Source organism: Coregonus lavaretus (assembly GCF_964263955.1).
Source record: "Coregonus lavaretus genome assembly, contig: HAP1_SCAFFOLD_4969, whole genome shotgun sequence".
Taxonomy (NCBI): Eukaryota; Metazoa; Chordata; class Actinopteri; order Salmoniformes; family Salmonidae; genus Coregonus; species Coregonus lavaretus.
Window position 1 is genome coordinate 1,161 of NW_028161404.1, and position 27,681 is coordinate 28,841.

A 27,681-nucleotide genomic window follows, 5' to 3' on the forward strand; every position below is an offset into this window, starting at 1 on the left:
CGTTGGACAGCTGTGTTCAACATTACTTAGGACATTTACAGCTGAAGTTTTTCTATTCAAGGGTTTAGAGCACCTATCCACTTTCAGATTTGTAAATATGTCTATAATTTATCTTAAGAGTTTTGTACTTGTCTAACGACTTTGTATTTTTCCAGATGTTTCTCAGCCGTTGGTAATTTATTTACAGTGGTTGGTTGTATCAGGAGTTATCAAAAGTTGCTCTTGACGATCTACAAGGTTATGCAGGCTGTTCGTCAAGCCCAGTGGTACCACACCTGGTTCTACCACTCAGCTGTTCGTCAAGCCCAGTGGTACCACACCTGGTTCTACCACTCAGCTGTTCGTCAAGCCCAGTGGTACCACACCTGGTTCTACCACTCAGCTGTTCGTCAAGCCCAGTGGTACCACACCTGGTTCTACCACTCAGCTGTTCGTCAAGCCCAGTGGTACCACACCTGGTTCTACCACTCAGCTGATCGTCAAGCCCAGTGGTACCACACCTGGTTCTACCACTCAGCTGTTCGTCAAGCCCAGTGGTACCACACCTGGTTCTACCACTCAGCTGTTCGTCAAGCCCAGTGGTACCACACCTGGTTCTACTACTCAGCTGTTCGTCAAGCCCAGTGGTACCACACCTGATTCTACCACTCAGCTGACCTCAAGACCTCAGCTGTTCAAGACCTCAGCTGTTCATCGAGACCATGAATGACCAGAGCTGTTGCCAGATAATTGAATGTTAATTTCCCTACCATAAGCCGCATCCAACGTCATTTTAGAGAATTTGGCAGTATGTCCAACCGGCATCGCAACCACAGACCACGTGTAACCACGCCAGCCCAGGACTTCCGCATCTGGCTTCTTCACCAGTGGGATCGTCTGAGACCAGCCACCCAGACAGCTGATGAAACAGTGGGAAATGCACAACCAAAGAATTTCTGCACAAACTGTCAGAAACCGTCTCAGGGAAGCTCATCTGCGTGCTCGTCATCCTCACCAGGGTCTTGACATGACCGCAGTTTGGCGTCATAACCGACTTCAGTGGGCAAATGCTCACCTTCAATGGCCACAGCTATGCTGGAGAAGTGTGCTCTTCACGGATGAATCCCGGTTTTCCACTGTACCGGGCAGATGGCAGACAACGTGTATGGTGTCATGTGGGTGAGCGGTTTGCTGATGTCAACGTTGTGAACAGAGTGCCCCATGGTGGTGGTGGGGTTATGGTATGGGCAGGCATAAGCTACAGACAACGAACACAATTGCATTTTATCGATGGCAATTTGAATGCACAGAGATACCGTGATGAGATCCTGAGGCCCATTGTCACTCCATTCATCCACCGCCATCACCTCATGTTTCAGCATGATAATGCACAGCATCATGTTGCAAGGATCTGTACACAATTTCTGGAAGCTGAAAATGTTCCAGTTCTTCCATGGCCTGCATACTCACCAGACATGTCACCCATTGAGCATGTTTGGGATGCTCTGGATCGACTTGTACGACAGCGTGTTCCAGTTCCCGCCAATATCCAGCAACTTCGCACAGTCATTGATGAGGAGTGGGACAACATTTCACAGGCCACAACCAACAGCCTGATCAACTCTATGCGAAGGAGATGTGTCGCGTTGCACGAGGCAAATGGTGGTCACACCATATACTGACTGGTTACTCTGATCCACGCCCCTACCTTTAAAAAAAAATCTGTATTCCCAGTCATGTGAAATCCATAGATTAGGGCCGAATTTATTTATTTCAATTGACTGATTTCCTTATATGCAATGTTGCGTTTATATTTTTGTTCAGCATAAGAATAGAAGCAAAGGTTGCTTTGATTGAAATTCAAAAAAGCATGAAAATGATTAATAGGATAATATCGTACTGTGGTGTGTGAAGAATCCAATACTTTACCCTGTATGTGGTACAAATCATATTAATGTGGAAGCACCTCGTCTAAGACTATGAATCAGGCTTTTTGAGAAGGTTTGAATCCTAAGCAACCTGCCTAAACATAGTTTGAAGTACAATACCAACATAGCTACTGTAGTAGGTCAAAGCTGTGTGCTGGGAAAACCTTGGTAGAGCATGGGTGGAATAGGCATTGTGGTGCTGTTCCCCGTGTAGCTCAGTTGGTAGAGCATGGCGTTTGCAACGCCAGGGTTGTGGGTTCGATTCCCACGGGGCCAGTATGAAAAATGTATGTACTCACTAACTGTAAGTCGCTCTGGATAAGCGCGTCTGCTAAATGTATGTATAAATATGTGCTCATGTGAATTTCCTATCTTTTTTCAGCTTCAGAACGATGCCTATCCTCACTTAAAACTTAGTTTTTTGTTTTTAATAAGTTACAAACACACACAAATATACATGAGAACAATTAATATATATATATATTGATTTGTTATTTATCAAGACATATTTCTAATTTCATTCAGCTAGGCCTAATTGTAGTGTTCCACACATGTGCGTTTGTTTTCCGATCCCAATACCGCCCTCGTGTGGCCATTGGATGTAAATACACAGCCCTGCCCTTACAAAAAAAGATTGCCGTTTTAAAAGTGCAGTAAAAGTGCAGTAACATCAGTCCACTGTGGTATTTTGGTATTTTCAGTAATTGCAGAATAACGCTGAAAAATTACTGTAGTAAAAAAACAGTTTTTCGTAAGGGCGGTAGCTCGCCTGGTCCCATTCCAAACAACTGATCCACTCTCCACACTTTCCAGTTATCTTGTACTTTCAGCGTTTATAAACACAGTGCAGAGAATCTCTGGTCATGAAGTTCACCTCCTTCACACAGAGAAAAGTTCACCTTCATATTCCGAACAAACAGTCGGGGATAGCAGTGACCAAACAAGTAATCATCTCAAATTAAAAACATTTCTCATTCTGGCCCCGAACCAACGACATATGTCACGCACGTGTTGTCCGGTTCCTGGAAACGAGTATTAACCCTCTCTCGTCCAAGGGCATACTATTTTTTTTTACCGTTTAGAAAATAAAAAAAAAGAGCACAAAAAATATATATAATATTGTTAAATACGATTCCAATAAGCCTAACATCTTCAATAATACCATACTATTGGCCTCGTCTGGTCAATCTGGTCTTGAACAACGCTACAAATTGATAGGCATAGTGGGATATAGAACGGGGGGGTGTATTTATTGAGCAGCAACAGTGTGATGTTTACAGCGTCGGCTTGGTAGAACAGGATTGTCTTATCGCTATCAGGTGTTATTATTGGACCGAAGGGTCGAGACAACTTTGTCGAACTAACTCCATTTCCGGATCACACTCCTCATTCACACCGGGTCTTCACCGCGGCCAGAATCCATGTTGTTTCTGTCTCTCCGACAGCGACGGAGCTAGCGAGCGGGCCTGTCCAATAACCCTTCACGTTGCAGGGACCTGTGTGTGTCTGAGAGTCGAGAGTGTGTTTGTATTCACCCCCCCCCCCCCCCCAAAAAAAAGAAGATGGCAGACTTTCGGGACGACAACGGAGCTCGAGCCCTACTGGCCTTGCAATCTGCCCCTTGCAGCCCTGTTCGAGTCGGGGTGACCTCGGCCGCACACCCTCCCAATTTCTCCTTCTCGGGCTCTTCGGTGCTGGGCCGGGGCTGCGGAATGCCTACTCGCCTCGCGTCCCCGCCTCGGGCCCTGGCCAAGCTCGAAGGCCGGGACTTTGAGTTTGTCATGCGGCAGCGAACGGTGACCGTAGGCCGTAACTCGTCGCACGGCTCCGTGGACATCAACATGGGTCACTCCAGCTTCATCTCTCGGCGGCACCTCCAGATCACCTTGGAGGAGCCGTGCGGGTTCTCGCTGCGCTGCCTCGGCAAGAACGGGGTGTTCGTGGACGGCGTGTTCCAGAGGAGAGGCGCGCCACCCATGCAACTGCCCCGAGAGTAAGTTAGTTTAGCATGACTAGCATGCTAATGTTGCTAGCTACATAAACAAAACACAAGCCACATTACACCATCTAAGCTGGCTACTGGAAGCTAGCTAGCTAACTAGTTGTCTACTCAATACATTCGCATTGAGAGCCCCATATTGGAAAAAGATAGGAGACTGTGGCTAACTTGTAAGTTAGCTTAGCATAACTAGCATGCTAATGTTGCTAGCTACATAAACAAACATAAGCCACATTACACATCTAAGCTGGCTACTGTGAAGCTAACTAGTTGTCTACTCAATACATTAGCCATTCGCATTGAGAGCCCATATTGAAAAAGATAGGAGACTGTGGCTAACTTGTTACCTACATTAGGAAGACGCTAGCTAAAGTGAATCCGTTGCAGACGTGAGCAGCATTATGGAAGTAGCTAAACTGAAACATTAGCCACATTTAGAGTTAACTTGTTAGCTTAGCTACTGACTGTATCTTAGTGTTTTGACGGGCGGCGGCGTCGCGTAAACAAAGTCACTCAAGTCAGCATGACGGATATTTACGATCTAATCAAAGTTTATTGGTCGCCTACACAGATTTGCAGACGCAGCGAAATGCTTGTTTCTCTAGCAACAACAGTGCAGGAATACCTAGCAAGCAATACAAAAAAACATAGAAATATCATAACGACAAATGTCAGTCTGGAATATATATACAGTACCAGTCAAAAGTTTGGACACACCTACTCATTCCAGTTAAAAAAAAAAAAAAAAAAAATCTACATTGTAGAGTAATAGTGAAGACATCAGGTAGCTTAGTGGTTAAGAGCGTTGTGCCAGTAGAGCCGACTCGGTGACAAATCTGTCGATGTGCCCTTGAGCAAGGCACTTAACCCTAATTGCTCCTGTAAGTTGCTCTGGATAAGAGCATCTGCTAAATGACAAAAAATGTTTAAAAAAATCAAAACTATGAAATAACACATATGGAATCATGTAGTAACCAAAAAAGTGTTAAACAAATCAAAATATATTTTAGATTCTTCAAAGTAGCCACCCTTTGCCTTGATGACAGCTTTGCACACTCTTGGCATTCTCTCAACCAGCTTCATGAGGTAGTCACCTGGAAATCATTTCAATTAACAGGTGTGCCTTCAAGTGCAGTTGCAAAAACCATCAAGCGCTATGATGAAACTGACCGCCACAGGAAAGGAAGACCCAGAGTTACCTCTGCTGCAGAGGATAAATTCATTAGAGTTACCAGCCTCAGAAATTGCAGCCCAAATAAATGCTTCACAGAGTTCAAGTAACAGACACATCTCAACATCAACTGTTCAGAGGAGCCTGCGTGAATCAGGCCTTCATGGTCGAATTGCTGCAAAGAAACCACTACTAAAGGACACCAATAAGAAGAAGAGACTTGCTTGGGCCAAGAAACACGAGCAATGGACATTAGACCGGTGGAAATCTGTAATTTGGTCTGATGAGTCCAAATTTGAGATTTTTGGTTCCAACCGCCATGTCTTTGTGAGACGCAGAGTAGGTGAACGGATGATCACCAGATGTGTGGTTCCCACCGTGAAGCATGGAGGAGGTGGTGTGGGGGTGCTTTGCTGGTGACACTGTCAGTGATTTTATTTAGAATTCAAGGCACACTTAACCAGCATGGCTACCACAGCATTCTGCAGCGATACACCATCCCATCTGGTTTGCGCTTAGTGGGACTATCATTTATTTTTCAACAGGACAATGACCCAACACACCTCCAGGCTGTGTAAGGGCTATTTGAGTGATGGAGTGCTGCATCAGATGACCTGGCCTCCACAATCACCTGACCTCAACCCAAATGAGATGGTTTGGGATGAGTTGGACCGCAGAGTGAAGGAAAAGCAGCCAACAAGTGCTCAGCATATGTGGGAACTTCTTCAAGAATGTTGGAAAAGCATTCCAGGTGAAGCTGGTTGTGAGAATGCCAAGAGTGTGCAAAGCTGTCATCAAGGCAAAAGGGTGGCTACTTTGAAGAATCTCAAATATAAAATATATTTTGATTTGTTTAACACTATTTTGGTTACTACATGATTCCATATGTGTTATTTCAAAGTTTTGATGTCTTCACTATTATTCTACAATGTGGAAAATAGTAAAAATAAAGAAAAACCCTGGAATGAGTAGGTGTGTCCAAACTTTTGACTGGTACTGTGTGTGTGTGTGTGTGTGTGTGTGTGTGTGTGTGTGTGTGTGTGTGTGTGTGTGTATATAGGGCAGTTGTTGTTGTTGCCATCCTGTACCTGTCCCACAGGTGTGATGTTCGGATGTACCGATCCTGTGCAGGTGTTGTTACACGTGGTCTGCCACTGCGAGGACGATCAGCTGTCCGTCCTGTCTCCCTGTAGCGCTGTCTTAGGCGTCTCACAGTACAGACATTGCAATTTATTGCCCTGGCCACATCTGCAGTCCTCATGCCTCCTTGCAGCATGCCTAAGGCACGTTCACGCAGATGAGCAGGGACCCTGGGCATCTTTCTTTTGGTGTTTTTCAGAGTCAGTAGAAAGGCCTCTTTAGTGTCCTAAGTTTTCATAACTGTGACCTTAATTGCCTACCGTCTGTAAGCTGTTAGTGTCTTAACGACCGTTCCACAGGTGCATGTTCATTAATTGTTTATGGTTCATTGAACAAGCATGGGAAACAGTGTTTAAACCCTTTACAACGAAGATCTGTGAAGTTATTTGGATTAATTATCTTCGAAAGTCAGGGTCCTGAAGAAGGGATGTTTATATATAGATAGATAGATAGATATCACACATGGTCGAAAGTATGTGGACTCTCCTTCAAATTTACATTTTAGTCATTTAGTAGACGCTCTTATCCAGAGCGACTTACATTTTCATACTGGCCCCCCCGTGGGAATCGAACCCACAACCCTGGCGTTGCAAACGCCATGCTCTACCAACTGAGCTACACGGGACCAGATGAGTGGATTTGGCTATTTCAGCCACCCGTTGCTGACAGGTGTATAAAATCGAGCACACAGTCATTCAATCTCCATAGACAAACATTGGCAGTAGAGAATGGCCCGTACTGAAGAGCTCAATGACTTTCAACGTGGCACCGTCATAGGATGCCACCTTTCCAACAAGTTAGTTTGTAAAATGTCTGCTCTGCTAGAGCTGCCCCGGTCAACTGTAAGTGCTGTTATTGTGAAGTGGAAACGTCTAGGAGCAACAACGGCTCAGCCGCGACGTGGTAGGCCACACAAGCTCACAGAACGGGACCGCCGAGTGCTGAAGCACGCTGCTCGTAAAAATCGTCTGTCCTCGGTTGCAACACTCAGTACCGAGTTCCAAAACTGCCTCTGGTGGAGGCAACGTCGGCAAAATAACTGTTCATCGGGAGCTTCATGAAATGGGCTTCCATGACCGAGAAGCCGCACACAAGCCTAAGATCACCATCATCAGCGTCAACTGATCACACAGATGACAATATTGTTGTTGTTTCTAATGAATGGAGGAATAAGATTCTTATTACTGTTATCAAAAATAATTCAATTAATCACATCAAGTGGAGATGTACAGTTGAAGTCGGAAGTTTACATACACTTAGGTTGGAGTCATTAACTTTTTTTCAGCCACTCCACACATTTCTTGTTAACAAACTATAGTTTTGGCAAGTCGGTTAGGACATCTACTTTGTCCATGATACAAGTAATTTTTCCAACAATTGTTTACAGACAGATTAATAATTATAACATATTTATATATTATATATATAACACTTGTAATTCACTGTATCACAATTCCAGTGGGTCAGAAGTTTACATACACTAAGTTGACTGTGCCTTTTAAACAGCTTGGAAAATTCCAGAAAATGATGTCATGGCTTTAGAAGCTTCTGATAGGATAATTGACATCATTTGAGTCATTTGGAGGTGTACCTGTGGATGTATTTCAAGGCCTACCTTCAAACTCAGTGCCTCTTTGCTTGACATCATGGGAAAATCAAAAGAAATCAGCCAAGACCTCAGAAAAAAAATTGTAGACCTCCACAAGTCTGGTTCATCCTTGGGAGCAATTTCCAATCGTCTGAAGGTACCACGTTCATCTGTACAAACAATAGTACGCAAGTATAAACATCATGGGACCACACAGCCGTCAAACCGCTCAGGAAGGAGACGCGTTCTGTCTCCTAGAGATGAACGTACTTTGGTGCGAAAAGTGCAAATCAATCCCAGAACAACAGCAAAGGATCTTGTGAAGATGCTGGAGGAAACAGGTACAAAAGTATCTATATCCACAGTAAAACGAGTCCTATATCAACATAACCTGAAAGGCCGCTCAGCAAGGAAGAAGCCACTGCTCCAAAACCGCCATAAAAGAGCCAGACTACGGTTTGGAACTGCGCATGGGGACAAAGATCGTACTTTTTGGAGAAATGGCCTCTAGTCTGATGAAACAAAAATAGAACTGTTTGGCCATAATGACCATCGTTACGTTTGGAGGAAAATGGGGGAGCCTGCAAGCCGAAGAACACCATCCCAACCGTGAAGCACGGGGTTGGCAGCATCATGCTGTGGGGGTGCTTTACTGAAGGAGGGACTGGTGCACTTCACAAAATAGATGGCATCATGAGGAAAGAAAATTATGTGGATATATTGAAGCAACATCTCAAGACATCAGTAAGGAAGTTAAAGCTTGGTCGCAAATGGGTCTTCCAAATGGACAATGATCCCAAGCATACTTCCAAAGTTGTGCCAAAATGGCTTAAGGACAACAATGTCAAGGTATTGGAGTGGCCATCACAAAGCCCTGACCTCAATTCTATAGAAAATATGTGGCCAGAACTGAAAAAGCGTGTGCGAGCAAGGAGGCCTACAAACCTGACTCAGTTACACCAGGTCTGTCAGGAGGAATGGGCCAAAATTCACCCAACTTATTGTGGGAAGCTTGTGGAAGGCTACCCGAAACATTTGATCCAAGTTAAACAATTTAAAGGCAATGCTACCAAATACTAATTGAGTGTATGTAAACTTCTGACCCACTGGGAATGTGATGAAATGTGATGAAATAAATCATTCTCTCTAGTATTATTCTGACATTTCACATTCTTAAAATAAAGTGGTGATCCTAACTGACCTAAAACAAGGAATTTTTTACTAGGATTAAATGTCAGGAATTGTGAAAAACTGAGTTTAAATGTATTTGGCTAAGGTGTATGTAAACTTCCGACTTCAACTGTACTTTCCATTCAAACACACATTTTAAAAAGTAGAACAGGAATAGTGTGTTTCAAAGGGAAGTGTGCTGGTCCCGTGTAGCTCAGTTGGTAGAGCATGGCGTTTGCAACGCCAGGGTTGTGGGTTCGATTCCCACGGGGGGCCAGTATGAAAAATGTATGCACTAACTAACTGTAAGTCGCTCTGAATAAGAGCGTCTGCTAAATGACTATAAATGTAAGTGTGAGGCAGCTATCTGTCTGCCTGTCTGTCTGTCTGTGTGGTGCCTGTCTGTCTGTCTCTGTCTATATACTAACCTGATCATGGGCTGGTGCCACCAACTGAAAAACTTAGTGGCAGCATTATTACCACCAGGGGAAAGTGTCCTACAGGTGTAACCAGGTGTGTTAACTTAATGGAACTAATGGCTGCTCTAATAGGAGTAGAGAGTGTTCTAATGTCTAGGAACTGTAAAATAGTGAACTAAACACCTCCATCTGTCTTCCCTCTCTCTCTCCTCCCCCTCTCTCTCCCCTCTCCTCTCCTCCCCCTCTCCCCTCTCCTCCCCCTCTCTCTCTCTCCTCCCCCTCTCTCTCTCCTCATCCTCCTCCCCCTCTCTCTCTCCTCCCTCTCTCTCCTCCCCCTCTCTCTCCTCCCCCTCTCTCTCTCTCCTTCCCATCTCTCTCCTCTCTCTCCTCCCCCTGTCTCTCCTCTCTCTCCTCCTCCTCTCTCTCCTCCCCCTCTCTCTCTCTCCTCTCCCCTCTCCTCCCCCTCTCCCCTCTCCTCTTCTCTCCTCCCCCTGTCTCTCCTCTCTCTCCTCCCCCTCTCTCTCTCTCTCCTCTCTCTCCTCCCCCTCTCTCTCCTCCCCATCTCTCTCCTCTCTCTCCTCCCCCTCTCTCTCTCTCCTTCCCATCTCTCTCCTCTCTCTCCTCCCCCCCTCTCTCTCCTCCCCCTCTCCTCTCTCTCTCCCCCCCCCCCCCACCCCCCTCTCTCCCCTCCCCTCCTCTAGCTGTGTATTAAGGTTCCCCAGTACAGTCATAAAGATCCAGTTCTCCTCTCTGTTGCCTGGAGAGGAGTTGAGAGAGGAGGAGCAGCAGTCTCCTCCGCCCCGCCTCTCCCTCCTCCCCCACATCTCCCCCCTCAAGATCAGCATTCCCACAATGCACCATGATGACCTGCGACACCTGGTCAGCCCGCTGCCCTCCCCGACAGGCACCCTCAGGTGAGGACAGATAGATTAACACATGCATGCATGCTCACACACACACACACACACACGTTCAGAATCTCTGAGTTCGCGTTAGTTGGGGGGACTGTTCCATGACACTCCTGAATGCATCATTTGGGGAATTTTAGATTCTCCCTGATTGTCTAGTTTTTATTTAGGTGATTTTTAGTTCTCAAAAGATGATCTTATTCAAATCAAATCGTATTGGTCGCATACACGTGTTTAGCAGATGTTATTGCGGGTGTAGCGAAATGCTTGTGCTTCTAGCTCTGACAGTGCAGTAATATCTAACAAGTAATATCTAACAATATTATTATTATTATTATTAATTTCAGAACATATAGCCAATACACACAAATCTAAGTCAGGAATGAATTAAGAATATATACATATATGGACAAGCAATGACAGAGCGGCATGGACTAAGATACAGTAGAATATTATAGAATAGAATGCAGTATATACATATGAGATGAGTAGTGCAAGATATGTAAACATTATTAAAGAGGTTATTTTCCTGGCACCGAGTGAGAGTTTATTTTCCTGGCACCGAGTGAGTGAGAGGTTATTTTCCTGGCACCGAGTGAGTGAGAGGTTATTTTCCTGGCACCGAGTGAGTGAGAGGTTATTTTTCCTGGCACCGAGTGAGTGAGAGGTTATTTTCCTGGCACCGAGTGAGTGAGATGTTATTTTCCTGGCACCGAGTGAGTGAGAGGTTATTTTCCTGGTACCGAGTGAGTGAGAGGTTATTTTCCTGGCACCTCGCTCCTATCACGCTGTGGCCTATTTGAAGTATATAGCTCTATCTTTTCTAAATACTTTTAGTAGTTTAAGTTTACAAAGAAAACATTTCTCCATTCGAAAATATTATTTATATGTATAATAATAATAATATGCCATTTAGCAGACGCTTTTATCCAAAGCGACTTACAGTCATGCGTGCATACATTTTTTTTGTGTATGGGTGGTCCCGGGGATCGAACCCACTACCTTGGCGTTACAAGCGCCGTGCTCTACCAGCTGAGCTACAGAGGACCACAATGTGTGTGTGTGTGTGTGTGTGTGTGTATGTGTATATGTTATATTTTTTGTATATATATATATTTGGACATAGGTGCCCGAAAAAACACTCGCCCAAGACTTAGTCAGAAAAAACCCCTGGGAAGAGAGAGGAAGTGTTTCCCAGCGTATCCCCTCTGTGTCTCTGTGTCTCCCCCTGGTGGTGTGTGTGTGGTCCTGCACCACGTATCCCCTCTGTGTCTCTGTGTCTCCCCCTGGTGGTGTGTGTGTGATCCTGCACCACGTATCCCCTCTGTGTCTCTGTGTCTCCCCCTGGTGGTGTGTGTGTGGTCCTGCACCACGTATCCCCTCTGTGTCTCTGTGTCTCCCCCTGGTGGTGTGTGTGTGGTCCTGCACCACGTATTCCCTCTGTGTCTCCCCCTGGTGGTGGGTGTGTGGTCCTGCACCACGTATCCCCTCTGTGTCTCTGTGTCTCCCCCTGGTGGTGTGTGTGTGGTCCTGCACCACGTATCCCCTCTGTGTCTCTGTGTCTCCCCCTGGTGGTGTGTGTGTGGTCCTGCACCACGTATCCCCTCTGTGTCTCTGTGTCTCCCCCTGGTGGTGTGTGTGTGGTCCTGCACCACGTATCCCCTCTGTGTCTCTGTGTCTCCCCCTGGTGGTGTGTGTGTGGTCCTGCACCACGTATTCCCTCTGTGTCTCCCCCTGGTGGTGTGTGTGTGGTCCTGCACCACGTATCCCCTCTGTGTCTCTGTGTCTCCCCCTGGTGGTGTGTGTGTGGTCCTGCACCACGTATCCCCTCTGTGTCTCTGTGTCTCCCCCTGGTGGTGTGTGTGTGATCCTGCACCACGTATCCCCTCTGTGTCTCCCCCTGGTGGTGTGTGTGTGATCCTGCACCACGTATCCCCTCTGTCTCCCCCTGGTGGTGTGTGTGTGGTCCTGCACCACGTATCCCCTCTGTGTCTCTGTGTCTCCCCCTGGTGGTGTGTGTGTGGTCCTGCACCACGTATCCCCTCTGTGTCCCCCCCTGGTGGTGTGTGTGTGGTCCTGCACCACGTATCCCCTCTGTGTCCCCCCCTGGTGGTGTGTGTGTGGTCCTGCACCACGTATCCCCTCTGTGTCCCCCCCTGGTGGTGTGTGTGTGGTCCTGCACCACGTATCCCCTCTGTGTCTCCCCCTGGTGGTGTGTGTGTGGTCCTGCACCACGTGTGCCCTCCAGTGTCATGGTGTGTGTACACAAGCCATATATGGCACGGCAGCCGCTAGCAGGCTCCTGATTGGTTCAACCACAGGTTGTTTTGCCTAGCCTCCTACACACACACACACACCCCCACCCCCCCCCCCCCCCCCCCTTCCCTTGCTCCTATCACACACTGTGGCCTTATCCAGGCTAGCTACTGTAACACCCCCTACCCCTGTGGCCTTATCCAGGCTAGCTACTGTAACACCCCCTACCCCTGTGGCCTTATCCAGGCTAGCTACTGTAACACCCCCTACCCCTGTGGCCTTATCCAGGCTAGCTACTGTAACACCCCCTACCCCTGTGGCCTTATCCAGGCTAGCTACTGTAACACCCCCTACCCCTGTGGCCTTATCCAGGCTAGCTACTGTAACACCCCCTACCCCTGTGGCCTTATCCAGGCTAGCTACTGTAACACCCCCTACAGTAATTGATACATGGACACTTCCCCCAGACACTCCCCAAAACCAAAACATTGGGACCTTCACATGGTAATAGGAGCCACTGGTCTAGTTGGACAAGTTTCTACTGTGTGTTTTTATATTCTCCCCTAACGTCCCCCTCTCCTTGGCAGTTCTCATGTTGACACTGGTGGGGGGTGGACTAGAAGAGGGAGGGAGGGAGGGAGGGAGGGAGGGAGGGAGGGAGGGAGGGAGGGATAAGGGTGTGAGTGTGTGTGTGTGGGTGTGTGTGTGTGTGCTGTCGTTTGTAGCAAAAGTAAAGTGCTGAAAAAATACATTATTTATAAAGAATACATGAGTGAAGTAAAGGTTGAGGGGAGTCTGGGGTTACGACCCTGCTGATTACATCACTCTAGTTCTCAGTTCTAAACATATTTATATAGTTCTCTAGTTGTATAGTTTGGAGGTTCCACAGTTCTAAACCTATTTACATAGTTCTATAGTTCTCTAGAGGTTCCACAGTTCTAAACCTATTTACATAGTTCTCTAGTTGTATAGTTTGGAGGTTCCACAGTTCTAAACCTATTTACATAGTTCTCTAGTTGTATAGTTTGGAGGTTCCACAGTTCTAAACCTATTTACATAGTTCTATAGTTGTATAGTTTGGAGGTTCCACAGTTCTAAACCTATTTACATAGTTCTATAGTTCTATAGAGGTTCCACAGTTCTAAACCTATTTACATAGTTATATAGTTGTATAGTTTGGAGGTTCCACAGTTCTAAACCTATTTACTTAGTTCTATAGTTTGGAGGTTCCACAGTTCTAAACCTATTTACATAGTTCTATAGTTTGGAGGTTCTACAGTTCTAAACCTATTTACATAGTTCTATAGTTGTATAGTTTGGAGGTTCCACAGTTCTAAACCTATTTACATAGTTCTATAGTTCTCTAGAGGTTCCACAGTTCTAAACCTATTTACATAGTTGTATAGTTTGGAGGTTCTACAGTTCTAAACCTATTTACATAGTTCTATAGTTGTATAGTTTGGAGGTTCTACAGTTCTAAACCTATTTACATAGTTCTAGAGTTGTATAGTTTGGAGGTTCTACAGTTCTAAACCTATTTACATAGTTCTAGAGTTGTATAGTTTGGAGGTTCCACAGTTCTAAACCTATTTACATAGTTCTATAGTTCTCTAGAGGTTCCACAGTTCTAAACCTATTTACATAGTTCTATAGTTGTATAGTTTGGAGGTTCCACAGTTCTAAACCTATTTACATAGTTCTATAGTTGTATAGTTTGGAGGTTCCACAGTTCTAAACCTATTTACATAGTTCTATAGTTGTATAGTTTGGAGGTTCCACAGTTCTAAACCTATTTACATAGTTCTATAGTTGTATAGTTTGGAGGTTCCACAGTTCTAAATCCATTTACATAGTTCTATAGTTGTATAGTTTGGAGGTTCCACAGTTCTAAATCTATTTACATAGTTATATTGTTGTATAGTTTGGAGGTTCTACAGTTCTAAACCTATTTACATAGTTCTATAGTTCTATAGTTTGGAGGTTCTACAGTTCTAAACCTATTTACATAGTTCTATAGTTGTATAGTTTGGAGGTTCCACAGTTCTAAACCTATTTACATAGTTCTATAGTTGTATAGTTTGGAGGTTCCACAGTTCTAAACCTATTTATATAGTTCTATAGTTGTATAGTTTGGAGGTTCCACAGTTCTAAACCTATTTACATAGTTATATAGTTCTCTAGAGGTTCCACAGTTCTAAACCTATTTACATAGTTCTATAGTTGTATAGTTTGGAGGTTCCACAGTTCTAAACCTATTTACATAGTTCTATAGTTGTATAGTTTGGAGGTTCCACAGTTCTAAACCTATTTACATAGTTCTATAGTTGTATAGTTTGGAGGTTCCACAGTTCTAAACCTATTTACATAGTTATATTGTTGTATAGTTTGGAGGTTCCACAGTTCTAAACCTATTTACATAGTTATATAGTTCTCTAGAGGTTCCACAGTTCTAAACCTATTTACATAGTTCTATAGTTGTATAGTTTGGAGGTTCCACAGTTCTAAACCTATTTACATAGTTCTATAGTTGTATAGTTTGGAGGTTCCACAGTTCTAAACCTATTTACATAGTTCTATAGTTCTATAGTTTGGAGGTTCCACAGTTCTAAACCTATTTACATAGTTATATTGTTGTATAGTTTGGAGGTTCTACAGTTCTAAACCTATTTACATAGTTCTATAGTTGTATAGTTTGGAGGTTCTACAGTTCTAAACCTATTTACATAGTTCTATAGTTGTATAGTTTGGAGGTTCTACAGTTCTAAACCTATTTACATAGTTCTATAGTTGTATAGTTTGGAGGTTCCACAGTTCTAAACCTATTTACATAGTTCTATAGTTCTATAGTTTGGAGGTTCCACAGTTCTAAACCTATTTACATAGTTATATTGTTGTATAGTTTGGAGGTTCTACAGTTCTAAACCTATTTACATAGTTCTATAGTTCTATAGTTTGGAGGTTCCACAGTTCTAAACCTATTTACATAGTTCTATAGTTGTATATCACTGGTTTCCTTTTCAGAGCTCCCCCCTTAGCCTCCTACACACACACACACACACACACACACACACACACACCCCCTTCCCTCGCTCCTATCACACCCTGTGGCCTTATCCAGGCTAGCTACTGTAACACCCCCTACCCCTGTGGCCTTATCCAGGCTAGCTACTGTAACACCCCCTACCCCTGTGGCCTTATCCAGGCTAGCTACTGTAACACCCCCTACCCCTGTGGCCTTATCCAGGCTAGCTACTGTAACACCCCCTACCCCTGTGGCCTTATCCAGGCTAGCTACTGTAACACCCCCTACCCCTGTGGCCTTATCCAGGCTAGCTACTGTAACACCCCCTACCCCTGTGGCCTTATCCAGGCTAGCTACTGTAACACCCCCTACCCCTGTGGCCTTATCCAGGCTAGCTACTGTAACACCCCCTACCCCTGTGGCCTTATCCAGGCTAGCTACTGTAACACCCCCTACCCCTGTGGCCTTATCCAGGCTAGCTACTGTAACACCCCCTACCCCTGTGGCCTTATCCAGGCTAGCTACTGTAACACCCCCTACCCCTGTGGCCTTATCCAGGCTAGCTACTGTAACACCCCCTACCCCTGTGGCCTTATCCAGGCTATCTACTGTAACACCCCCTACCCCTGTGGCCTTATCCAGGCTAGCTACTGTAACACCCCCTACCCCTGTGGCCTTATCCAGGCTAGCTACTGTAACACCCCCTACCCCTGTGGCCTTATCCAGGCTAGCTACTGTAACACCCCCTACCCCTGTGGCCTTATCCAGGCTAGCTACTGTAACACCCCCTACCCCTGTGGCCTTATCCAGGCTAGCTACTGTAACACCCCCTACCCCTGTGGCCTTATCCAGGCTAGCTACTGTAACACCCCCTACCCCTGTGGCCTTATCCAGGCTAGCTGCTGTAACACCCCCTACCCCTGTGGCCTTATCCAGGCTAGCTACTGTAACACCCCCTACCCCTGTGGCCTTATCCAGGCTAGCTACTGTAACACCCCCTACCCCTGTGGCCTTATCCAGGCTAGCTACTGTAACACCCCCTACCCCTGTGGCCTTATCCAGGCTAGCTACTGTAACACCCCCTACCCCTGTGGCCTTATCCAGGCTAGCTACTGTAACACCCCCTACCCCTGTGGCCTTATCCAGGCTAGCTACTGTAACACCCCCTACCCCTGTGGCCTTATCCAGGCTAGCTACTGTAACACCCCCTACCCCTGTGGCCTTATCCAGGCTAGCTACTGTAACACCCCCTACCCCTGTGGCCTTATCCAGGCTAGCTACTGTAACACCCCCTACCCCTGTGGCCTTATCCAGGCTAGCTACTGTAACACCCCCTACCCCTGTGGCCTTATCCAGGCTAGCTACTGTAACACCCCCTACCCCTGTGGCCTTATCCAGGCTAGCTGCTGTAACACCCCCTACCCCTGTGGCCTTATCCAGGCTAGCTACTGTAACACCCCCTACCCCTGTGGCCTTATCCAGGCTAGCTGCTGTAACACCCCCTACCCCTGTGGCCTTATCCAGGCTAGCTACTGTAACACCCCCTACCCCTGTGGCCTTATCCAGGCTAGCTACTGTAACACCCCCTACCCCTGTGGCCTTATCCAGGCTAGCTACTGTAACACCCCCTACCCCTGTGGCCTTATCCAGGCTAGCTACTGTAACACCCCCTACCCCTGTGGCCTTATCCAGGCTAGCTACTGTAACACCCCCTACCCCTGTGGCCTTATCCAGGCTAGCTACTGTAACACCCCCTACCCCTGTGGCCTTATCCAGGCTAGCTACTGTAACACCCCCTACCCCTGTGGCCTTATCCAGGCTAGCTACTGTAACACCCCCTACCCCTGTGGCCTTATCCAGGCTAGCTGCTGTAACACCCCCTACCCCTGTGGCCTTATCCAGGCTAGCTACTGTAACACCCCCTACCCCTGTGGCCTTATCCAGGCTAGCTACTGTAACACCCCCTACCCCTGTGGCCTTATCCAGGCTAGCTGCTCTAACACCCCCTACCCCTGTGGCCTTATCCAGGCTAGCTACTGTAACACCCCCTACCCCTGTGGCCTTATCCAGGCTAGCTACTGTAACACCCCCTACCCCTGTGGCCTTATCCAGGCTAGCTACTGTAACACCCCCTACCCCTGTGGCCTTATCCAGGCTAGCTACTGTAACACCCCCTACCCCTGTGGCCTTATCCAGGCTAGCTACTGTAACACCCCCTACCCCTGTGGCCTTATCCAGGCTAGCTACTGTAACACCCCCTACCCCTGTGGCCTTATCCAGGCTAGCTACTGTAACACCCCCTACCCCTGTGGCCTTATCCAGGCTAGCTACTGTAACACCCCCTACCCCTGTGGCCTTATCCAGGCTAGCTACTGTAACACCCCCTACCCCTGTGGCCTTATCCAGGCTAGCTACTGTAACACCCCCTACCCCTGTGGCCTTATCCAGGCTAGCTACTGTAACACCCCCTACCCCTGTGGCCTTATCCAGGCTAGCTACTGTAACACCCCCTACCCCTGTGGCCTTATCCAGGCTAGCTACTGTAACACCCCCTACAGTACTTGATACATGGACACTTCCCCCAGACACTCCCCAAAACCAAAACATTGGGACCTTCACATGGTAATAGGAGCCACTGGTCTAGTTGGACAAGTTTCTACTGTGTGTTTTTATATTCTCCCCTAACGTCCCCCTCTCCTTGGCAGTTCTCATGTTGACACTGGTGGGGGGTGGACTAGAAGAGGGAGGGAGGGAGGGAGGGAGGGAGGGAGGGAGGGAGGGAGGGATAAGGGTGTGAGTGTGTGTGTGTGGGTGTGTGTGTGTGTGCTGTCGTTTGTAGCAAAAGTAAAGTGCTGAAAAAATACATTATTTCTAAAGAATACATGAGTGAAGTAAAGGTTGAGGGGAGTCTGGGGTTACGACCCTGCTGATTACATCACTCTAGTTCTCAGTTCTAAACATATTTACATAGTTCTATAGTTCTCCAGAGGTTCCACAGTTCTAAACCTATTTACATAGTTCTATAGTTCTATAGAGGTTCCACAGTTATTAACCTATTTATATAGTTCTATAGTTGTATAGTTTGGAGGTTCCACAGTTCTAAACCTATTTACATAGTTCTATAGTTGTATAGTTTGGAGGTTCCACAGTTCTAAACCTATTTACATAGTTCTATAGTTTTCTAGAGGTTCCACAGTTCTAAACCTATTTACATAGTTCTATAGTTCTATAGAGGTTCCACAGTTCTAAACCTATTTACATAGTTCTATAGTTTTCTAGAGGTTCCACAGTTCTAAACCTATTTACATAGTTCTATAGTTCTATAGAGGTTCCACAGTTCTAAACCTATTTACAGAGTTCTATAGTTCTATAGTTTGGAGGTTCCACAGTTCTAAACCTATTTACATAGTTCTATAGTTGTATAGTTTGGAGGTTCTACAGTTCTAAACCTATTTACATAGTTCTCTACTTCTATAGTTTGGAGGTTCCACAGTTCTAAACCTATTTACATAGTTCTCTAGTTGTATAGTTTGGAGGTTCCACAGTTCTAAACCTATTTACATAGTTCTCTAGAGGTTCTACAGTTCTAAACCTATTTACATAGTTCTCTAGTTGTATAGTTTGGAGGTTCCACAGTTCTAAACCTATTTACATAGTTCTCTAGTTGTATAGTTTGGAGGTTCCACAGTTCTAAACCTATTTACATAGTTCTCTAGTTGTATAGTTTGGAGGTTCCACAGTTCTAAACCTATTTACAGAGTTCTCTAGTTGTATAGTTTGGAGGTTCCACAGTTCTAAACCTATTTACATAGTTCTCTACTTCTATAGTTTGGAGGTTCCACAGTTCTAAACCTATTTACATAGTTCTCTAGTTGTATAGTTTGGAGGTTCCACAGTTCTAAACCTATTTACATAGTTCTCTAGAGGTTCTACAGTTCTAAACCTATTTACATAGTTCTCTAGTTGTATAGTTTGGAGGTTCCACAGTTCTAAACCTATTTACATAGTTCTCTAGTTGTATAGTTTGGAGGTTCCACAGTTCTAAACCTATTTACATAGTTCTCTAGAGGTTCTACAGTTCTAAACCTATTTACATAGTTCTCTACTTCTATAGTTTGGAGGTTCCACAGTTCTAAACCTATTTACATAGTTCTCTAGTTGTATAGTTTGGAGGTTCCACAGTTCTAAACCTATTTACATAGTTCTCTAGAGGTTCTACAGTTCTAAACCTATTTACATAGTTCTCTAGTTGTATAGTTTGGAGGTTCCACAGTTCTAAACCTATTTACATAGTTCTCTAGTTGTATAGTTTGGAGGTTCCACAGTTCTAAACCTATTTACATAGTTCTCTAGTTGTATAGTTTGGAGGTTCCACAGTTCTAAACCTGTTTACAGAGTTCTCTAGTTCTTTAGTTGTGTAGTTGGACAGTTCCAGTTAGTTCTAAGGTTGTGTGATTATAGTTCTATAGTTCCAGTTAGTTCTAAGGTTGTGTGATTATAGTTCTATAGTTCCAGTTAGTTCTAAGGTTGTGTGATTATAGTTCTATAGTTCCAGTTAGTTCTAAGGTTGTGTGATTATAGTTCTATAGTTCCAGTTAGTTCTAAGGTTGTGTGATTATAGTTCCAGTTAGTTCTAAGGTTGTGTGATTATAGTTCTATAGTTCCAGTTAGTTCTAAGGTTGTGTGATTATAGTTCTATAGTTCCAGTTAGTTCTAAGGTTGTGTGATTATAGTTCTATAGTTCCAGTTAGTTTTAAGGTTGTGTGATTATAGTTCTATAGTTCCAGTTAGTTCTAAGGTTGTGTGATTATAGTTCTATAGTTCCAGTTAGTTCTAAGGTTGTGTGATTATAGTTCTATAGTTCCAGTTAGTTCTAAGGTTGTGTGATTATAGTTCTATAGTTCCAGTTAGTTCTAAGGTTGTGTGATTATAGTTCTATAGTTCCAGTTAGTTCTAAGGTTGTGTGATTATAGTTCTATAGTTCCAGTTAGTTCTAAGGTTGTGTGATTATAGTTCTATAGTTCCAGTTAGTTCTAAGGTTGTGTGATTATAGTTCTATAGTTCCAGTTAGTTCTAAGGTTGTGTGATTATAGTTCTATAGTTCCAGTTAGTTCTAAGGTTGTGTGATTTATAGTTCTATAGTTCCAGTTAGTTCTAAGGTTGTGTGATTATAGTTCTATAGTTCCAGTTAGTTCTAAGGTTGTGTGATTATAGTTCTATAGTTCCAGTTAGTTCTAAGGTTGTGTGATTATAGTTCTATAGTTCCAGTTAGTTCTAAGGTTGTGTGATTATAGTTCTATAGTTCCAGTTAGTTCTAAGGTTGTGTGATTATAGTTCTATAGTTCCAGTTAGTTCTAAGGTTGTGTGATTATAGTTCTATAGTTCCAGTTAGTTCTAAGGTTGTGTGATTATAGTTCTATAGTTCCAGTTAGTTCTAAGGTTGTGTGATTATAGTTCTATAGTTCCAGTTAGTTCTAAGGTTGTGTGATTATAGTTCTATAGTTCCAGTTAGTTCTAAGGTTGTGTGATTATAGTTCTATAGTTCCAGTTAGTTCTAAGGTTGTGTGATTATAGTTCTATAGTTCCAGTTAGTTCTAAGGTTGTGTGATTATAGTTCTATAGTTCCAGTTAGTTCTAAGGTTGTGTGATTATAGTTCTATAGTTCCAGTTAGTTCTAAGGTTGTGTGATTATAGTTCTATAGTTCCAGTTAGTTCTAAGGTTGTGTGATTATAGTTCTATAGTTCCAGTTAGTTCTAAGGTTGTGTGATTATAGTTCTATAGTTCCAGTTAGTTCTAAGGTTGTGTGATTATAGTTCTATAGTTCCAGTTAGTTCTAAGGTTGTGTGATTATAGTTCTATAGTTCCAGTTAGTTCTAAGGTTGTGTGATTATAGTTCTATAGTTCCAGTTAGTTCTAAGGTTGTGTGATTATAGTTCTATAGTTCCAGTTAGTTCTAAGGTTGTGTGATTATAGTTCTATAGTTCCAGTTAGTTCTAAGGTTGTGTGATTATAGTTCTATAGTTCCAGTTAGTTCTAAGGTTGTGTGATTATAGTTCTATAGTTCCAGTTAGTTCTAAGGTTGTGTGATTATAGTTCTATAGTTCCAGTTAGTTCTAAGGTTGTGTGATTATAGTTCCAGTTAGTTCTAAGGTTGTGTGATTATAGTTCTATAGTTCCAGTTAGTTCTAAGGTTGTGTGATTATAGTTCTATAGTTCCAGTTAGTTCTAAGGTTGTGTGATTATAGTTCTATAGTTCCAGTTAGTTCTAAGGTTGTGTGATTATAGTTCTATAGTTCCAGTTAGTTCTAAGGTTGTGTGATTATAGTTCTATAGTTCCAGTTAGTTCTAAGGTTGTGTGATTATAGTTCTATAGTTCCAGTTAGTTCTAAGGTTGTGTGATTATAGTTCTATAGTTCCAGTTAGTTCTAAGGTTGTGTGATTATAGTTCTATAGTTCCAGTTAGTTCTAAGGTTGTGTGATTATAGTTATATAGTTCCAGTTAGTTCTAAGGTTGTGTGATTATGGTTCTATAGTTCCAGTTAGTTCTAAGGTTGTGTGATTATAGTTCTATAGTTCCAGTTAGTTCTAAGGTTGTGTGATTATAGTTCTATAGTTCCAGTTAGTTCTAAGGTTGTGTGATTATAGTTCTATAGTTCCAGTTAGTTCTAAGGTTGTGTGATTGGAGTTTTAACGGTTTGTTTTATATTTTCCTGTCCTCTATTTTCTTTCTCTCTCATTTCACTCTTCCTCCTCCTCATGTCTCCTTCCTCTTCTTTTGTTTGAAGCAGCTGCAGCCCTTAACCCTGCTGTTAGACCACCACACACACACTACAGCATCTGAACAACAACACACACTACAGCATCTGAACAACACACACTACAGCATCTGAACAACAACACACACTACAGCATCTGAACAACACACACTACAGCATCTGAACAACACACACTACAGCATCTGAACAACACACACTACAGCATCTGAACAACACACACTACAGCATCTGAACAACAACACACACTACAGCATCTGAACAACAACACACACTACAGCATCTGAACAGCAACACACACTACAGCATCTGAACAACAACACACACTACAGCATCTGAACAACAACACACACTACAGCATCTGAACAACAACACACACTACAGCATCTGAACAACACACACTACAGCATCTGAACAACACACACTACAGCATCTGAACAACACACACTACAGCATCTGAACAACAACACACACTACAGCATCTGAACAGCAACACACACTACAGCATCTGAACAACAACACACACTACAGCATCTGAACAACAACACACACTACAGCATCTGAACAACAACACACACTACAGCATCTGAACAACAACACACACTACAGCATCTGAACAACAACACACACTACAGCATCTGAACAACAACACACACTACAGCATCTGAACAACACACACTACAGCATCTGAACAACACACACACTACAGCATCTGAACAACACACACACACTACAGCATCTGAACAACACACACACACTACAGCATCTGAACAACAACACACACTACAGCATCTGAACAACAACACACACTACAGCATCTGAACAACAACACACACACTACAGCATCTGAACAACAACACACACACACTACAGCATCTGAACAACACACACACACACACTACAGCATCTGAACAACACACACACACACACTACAGCATCTGAACAACACACACACACTACAGCATCTGAACAACACACACACACACTACAGCATCTGAACAACACACACTACAGCATCTGAACAACAACACACACTACAGCATCTGAACAACAACACACACTACAGCATCTGAACAACAACACACACACTACAGCATCTGAACAACACACACTACAGCATCTGAACAACAACACACACACTACAGCATCTGAACAACAACACACACACTACAGCATCTGAACAACAACACACACACACACTACAGCATCTGAACAACACACACACACTACAGCATCTGAACAACAACACACACTACAGCATCTGAACAACAACACACACTACAGCATCTGAACAACACACACACACACACACTACAGCATCTGAACAACACACACTACAGCATCTGAACAACAACACACACTACAGCATCTGAACAACAACACACACTACAGCATCTGAACAACAACACACACTACAGCATCTGAACAACAACACACACTACAGCATCTGAACAACAACACATACTACAGCATCTGAACAACACACACACACTACAGCATCTGAACAACAACACACACTACAGCAATTGAACAACACACACACACTACAGCATCTGAACAACAACACACACTACAGCATCTTAACAACAACAAACACTACAGCATCTGAACAACAACACACACTACAGCATCTGAACAGCAACACACACTACAGCATCTGAACAGCAACACACACTACAGCATCTGAACAACAACACACACTACAGCATCTGAACAACAATAAACACTACAGCATCTGAACAACAACACACACTACTGCATCTGAACAACAACACACTACAGCATCTGAACAACAACACACACCACAGCATCTGAACAACAACACACACTACAGCATCTGAACAACACACACTACAGCATCTGAACAACAACACACTACAGCATCTGAACAACACACACCACAGCATCTGAACAGCAACACACACTCTCCCCTGGAAACCACTCTTTACTTTACTGCCAGAAGGAGGGGCGTGTGTGTGTGTGCGTGTGTGTGTGTGTGTGTGTGTGTGTGTGTGTGTGTGTGTGTGTGTGTGGTCTGGGGATCCTCCCACCTTGTAGTAGGGATTTAGTCATTTTATCAAAATCAGTTTTCCGTAAAACGCGAAGAAAAAGTCATAGAATTCCACGTAAATTCCCAATGCAGCAACGGTTTGGGTCTCACGGTGCGCCCCTTTCAGATGGTTTGGGTCTCACGGAGCGCCCCTTTCAGATGGTTTGGGTCTCACGGAGCGCCCCTTTCAGACGGTTTGGGTCTCACGGTGCGCCCCTTTCAGATGGTTTGGGTCTCACGGTGCGCCCCTTTCAGATGGTTAATTATTGCACCTGTACTACTATCACTGTACCTCAGTTCCACCTCACAAAGTCTGCATTTCCTTCTCATTTAACTTGTCAGAGTATTGTCGTACAGGACTGCTGCTGTCGCTGGCCTTTCTCTGTCATTTTCCAGCTGTTAACGACGATGACCTAGTGGTGGAGAGTCGACTCATAAAGAATTGATTCCTCCACTCCTTGCACGTCGACTTCCCGGTGTCGACTCCCATTTCTGAGTGTCAAGATTCGATTCTACTAGGAATGTCTATCAGTATAGGCAGGTCAGCCACCAGACAGACAGTCAGAACCCTGCACTAGGCCTATCTATCAGTATAGGCAGGTCAGCCACCAGACAGACAGTCAGAACCCTGCACTAGGCCTATCTATGAGTATAGGCAGGTCAGCCACCAGACAGACAGAACCCTGCACTAGGCCTATCTATCAGTATAGGCAGGTCAGCCACCAGACAGACAGTCAGAACCCTGCACTAGGCCTATCTATCAGTATAGGCAGGTCGGTCACCAGACAGACAGATCCGTGCACTAGGCCTATCTATCAGTATAGGCAGGTCAGCCACCAGACAGACAGTCATAACCCTGCACTAGGCCTATCTATCAGTATAGGCAGGTCAGCCACCAGACAGACAGAACCCTGAACTAGGCCTATCTATCAGTATAGGCAGGTCAGCCACCAGACAGACAGTCAGAACCCTGCACTAGGCCTATCTATCAGTATAGGCAGGTCAGCCACCAGACAGACAGTCAGAACCCTGCACTAGGCCTATCTATCAGTATAGGCAGGTCAGCCACCAGACAGACAGTCATAACCCTGCACTAGGCCTATCTATCAGTATAGGCAGGTCAGCCACCAGACAGTCAGAACCCTGCACTAGGCCTATCTATCAGTATAGGCAGGTCAGCCACCAGACAGTCAGAACCCTGCACTAGGCCTATCTATCAGTATAGGCAGGTCAGCCACCAGACAGTCAGAACCCTGCACTAGGCCTATCTATCAGTATAGGCAGGTCAGCCACCAGACAGACAGTCAGAACCCTGCACTAGGCCTATCTATCAGTATAGGCAGGTCAGCCACCAGACAGACAGAACCCTGCACTAGGCCTATCTATCAGTATAGGCAGGTCAGCCACCAGACAGACAGTCAGAACCCTGCACTAGGCCTATCTATCAGTATAGGCAGGTCAGCCACCAGACAGACAGTCAGAACCCTGCACTAGGCCTATCTATCAGTATAGGCAGGTCAGCCACCAGACAGTCAGAACCCTGCACTAGGCCTATCTATCAGTATAGGCAGGTCAGCCACCAGACAGACAGTCAGAACCGTGCACTAGGCCTATCTATCAGTATAGGCAGGTCAGCCACTAGACAGTCAGAACCGTGCACTAGGCCTATCTATCAGTATAGGCAGGTCAGCCACCAGACAGACAGTCAGAACCCTGCACTAGGCCTATCTATCAGTATAGGCAGGTCAGCCACCAGATAGACAGAACCCTGCACTAGGCCTATCTATCAGTATAGAAAGGTCAGCCACCAGACAGTCAGAACCCTGCACTAGGCCTATCTATCAGTGTAGGCAGGTCAGCCACCAGACAGAACCCTGCACTAGGCCTATCTATCAGTATAGGCAGGTCAGCCACCAGACAGACAGTCAGAACCCTGCACTAGGCCTATCTATCAGTATAGGCAGGTCAGCCACCAGACAGACAGAACCCTGCACTAGGCCTATCTATCAGTATAGGCAGGTCAGCCACCAGACAGACAGTCAGAACCCTGCACTAGGCCTATCTATCAGTATAGGCAGGTCGGCCACCAGACAGACAGAACCCTGCACTAGGCCTATCTATCAGTATAGGCAGGTCAGCCACCAGACAGACAGTCAGAACCCTGCACTAGGCCTATCTATCAGTATAGGCAGGTCGGCCACCAGACAGACAGTCAGAACCCTGCACTAGGCCTATCTATCAGTATAGGCAGGTCAGCCACCAGACAGACAGTCAGAACTCTGCACTAGGCCTATCTATCAGTATAGGCAGGTCAGCCATCAGACAGACAGTCAGAACTCTGCACTAGGCCTATCTATCAGTATAGGCAGGTCAGCCATCAGACAGACAGTCAGAACTCTGCACTAGGCCTATCTATCAGTATAGGCAGGTCAGCCATCAGACAGACAGTCAGAACTCTGCACTAGGCCTATCTATCAGTATAGGCAGGTCAGCCATCAGACAGACAGAACCGTACATTTGACGGACCACATGTGTTTTTATCAGTGCAGTATTTTACTTTGTGGGGGGTTATGTGCCTTGTCAATACCAGTGATAATAATGAAGGTTATTTAATGAAGTGGTTCCTTGCATCATACAACACCATTTACAGTCTCCTTTTTGGCCCCATGGTGATACAGACCTTTTTGGGGACAAGTGACTTGATCTTTCGGACAAGTAAGAAATCAGTCCTACTTGTCCGAGCACAGCAGAGTAGAGTACAGCAGAGTAGAGTATATACAGTAGTACAGAGTAGAGTACAGCAGAGTAGAGTATATACAGTAGTACAGAGTAGAGTACAGCAGAGTAGAGTATATACAGTAGTACAGAGTAGAGTAGAGTAGAGTATATACAGTAGTACAGAGTAGAGTACAGCAGAGTAGAGTACAGCAGAGTAGAGTATATACAGTAGTACAGAGTAGAGTAGAGCAGAGTAGAGTATATACAGTAGTACAGAGTAGAGTACAGCAGAGTAGAGTAGAGCAGAGTAGAGTATATACAGTAGTACAGAGTAGAGTAGAGCAGAGTAGAGTATATACAGTAGTACAGAGTAGAGTACAGCAGAGTAGAGTACAGCAGAGTAGAGTACAGCAGAGTAGAGTATATACAGTAGTACAGAGTAGAGTACAGCAGAGTATATACAGTAGTACAGAGTAGAGTACAGCAGAGTAGAGTATATACAGTAGTACAGAGTAGAGTACAGCAGAGTAGAGTATATACAGTAGTACAGAGTAGAGTA

The 27,681-nt window shown here is 44.7% G+C and overlaps 1 protein-coding gene across 1 annotated transcript in view; it reads left to right on the forward strand.

The window, feature by feature from the left end:
- Nucleotides 1–3,091: 3,091 nt before the first annotated feature.
- The window catches only part of LOC311120728 (forkhead box protein K1-like), a 37,061-nt gene continuing 12,471 nt past the window's right edge, over nt 3,092–27,681 (forward strand). The window contains exons 1-2 of the mRNA XM_084195305.1: nt 3,092–3,900; nt 10,096–10,308. Coding sequence (XP_084051431.1) covers nt 3,470–3,900; nt 10,096–10,308 — 644 coding nt within the window. The 5' untranslated portion in view covers nt 3,092–3,469. The remainder of the gene's footprint in view (nt 3,901–10,095; nt 10,309–27,681) is intronic.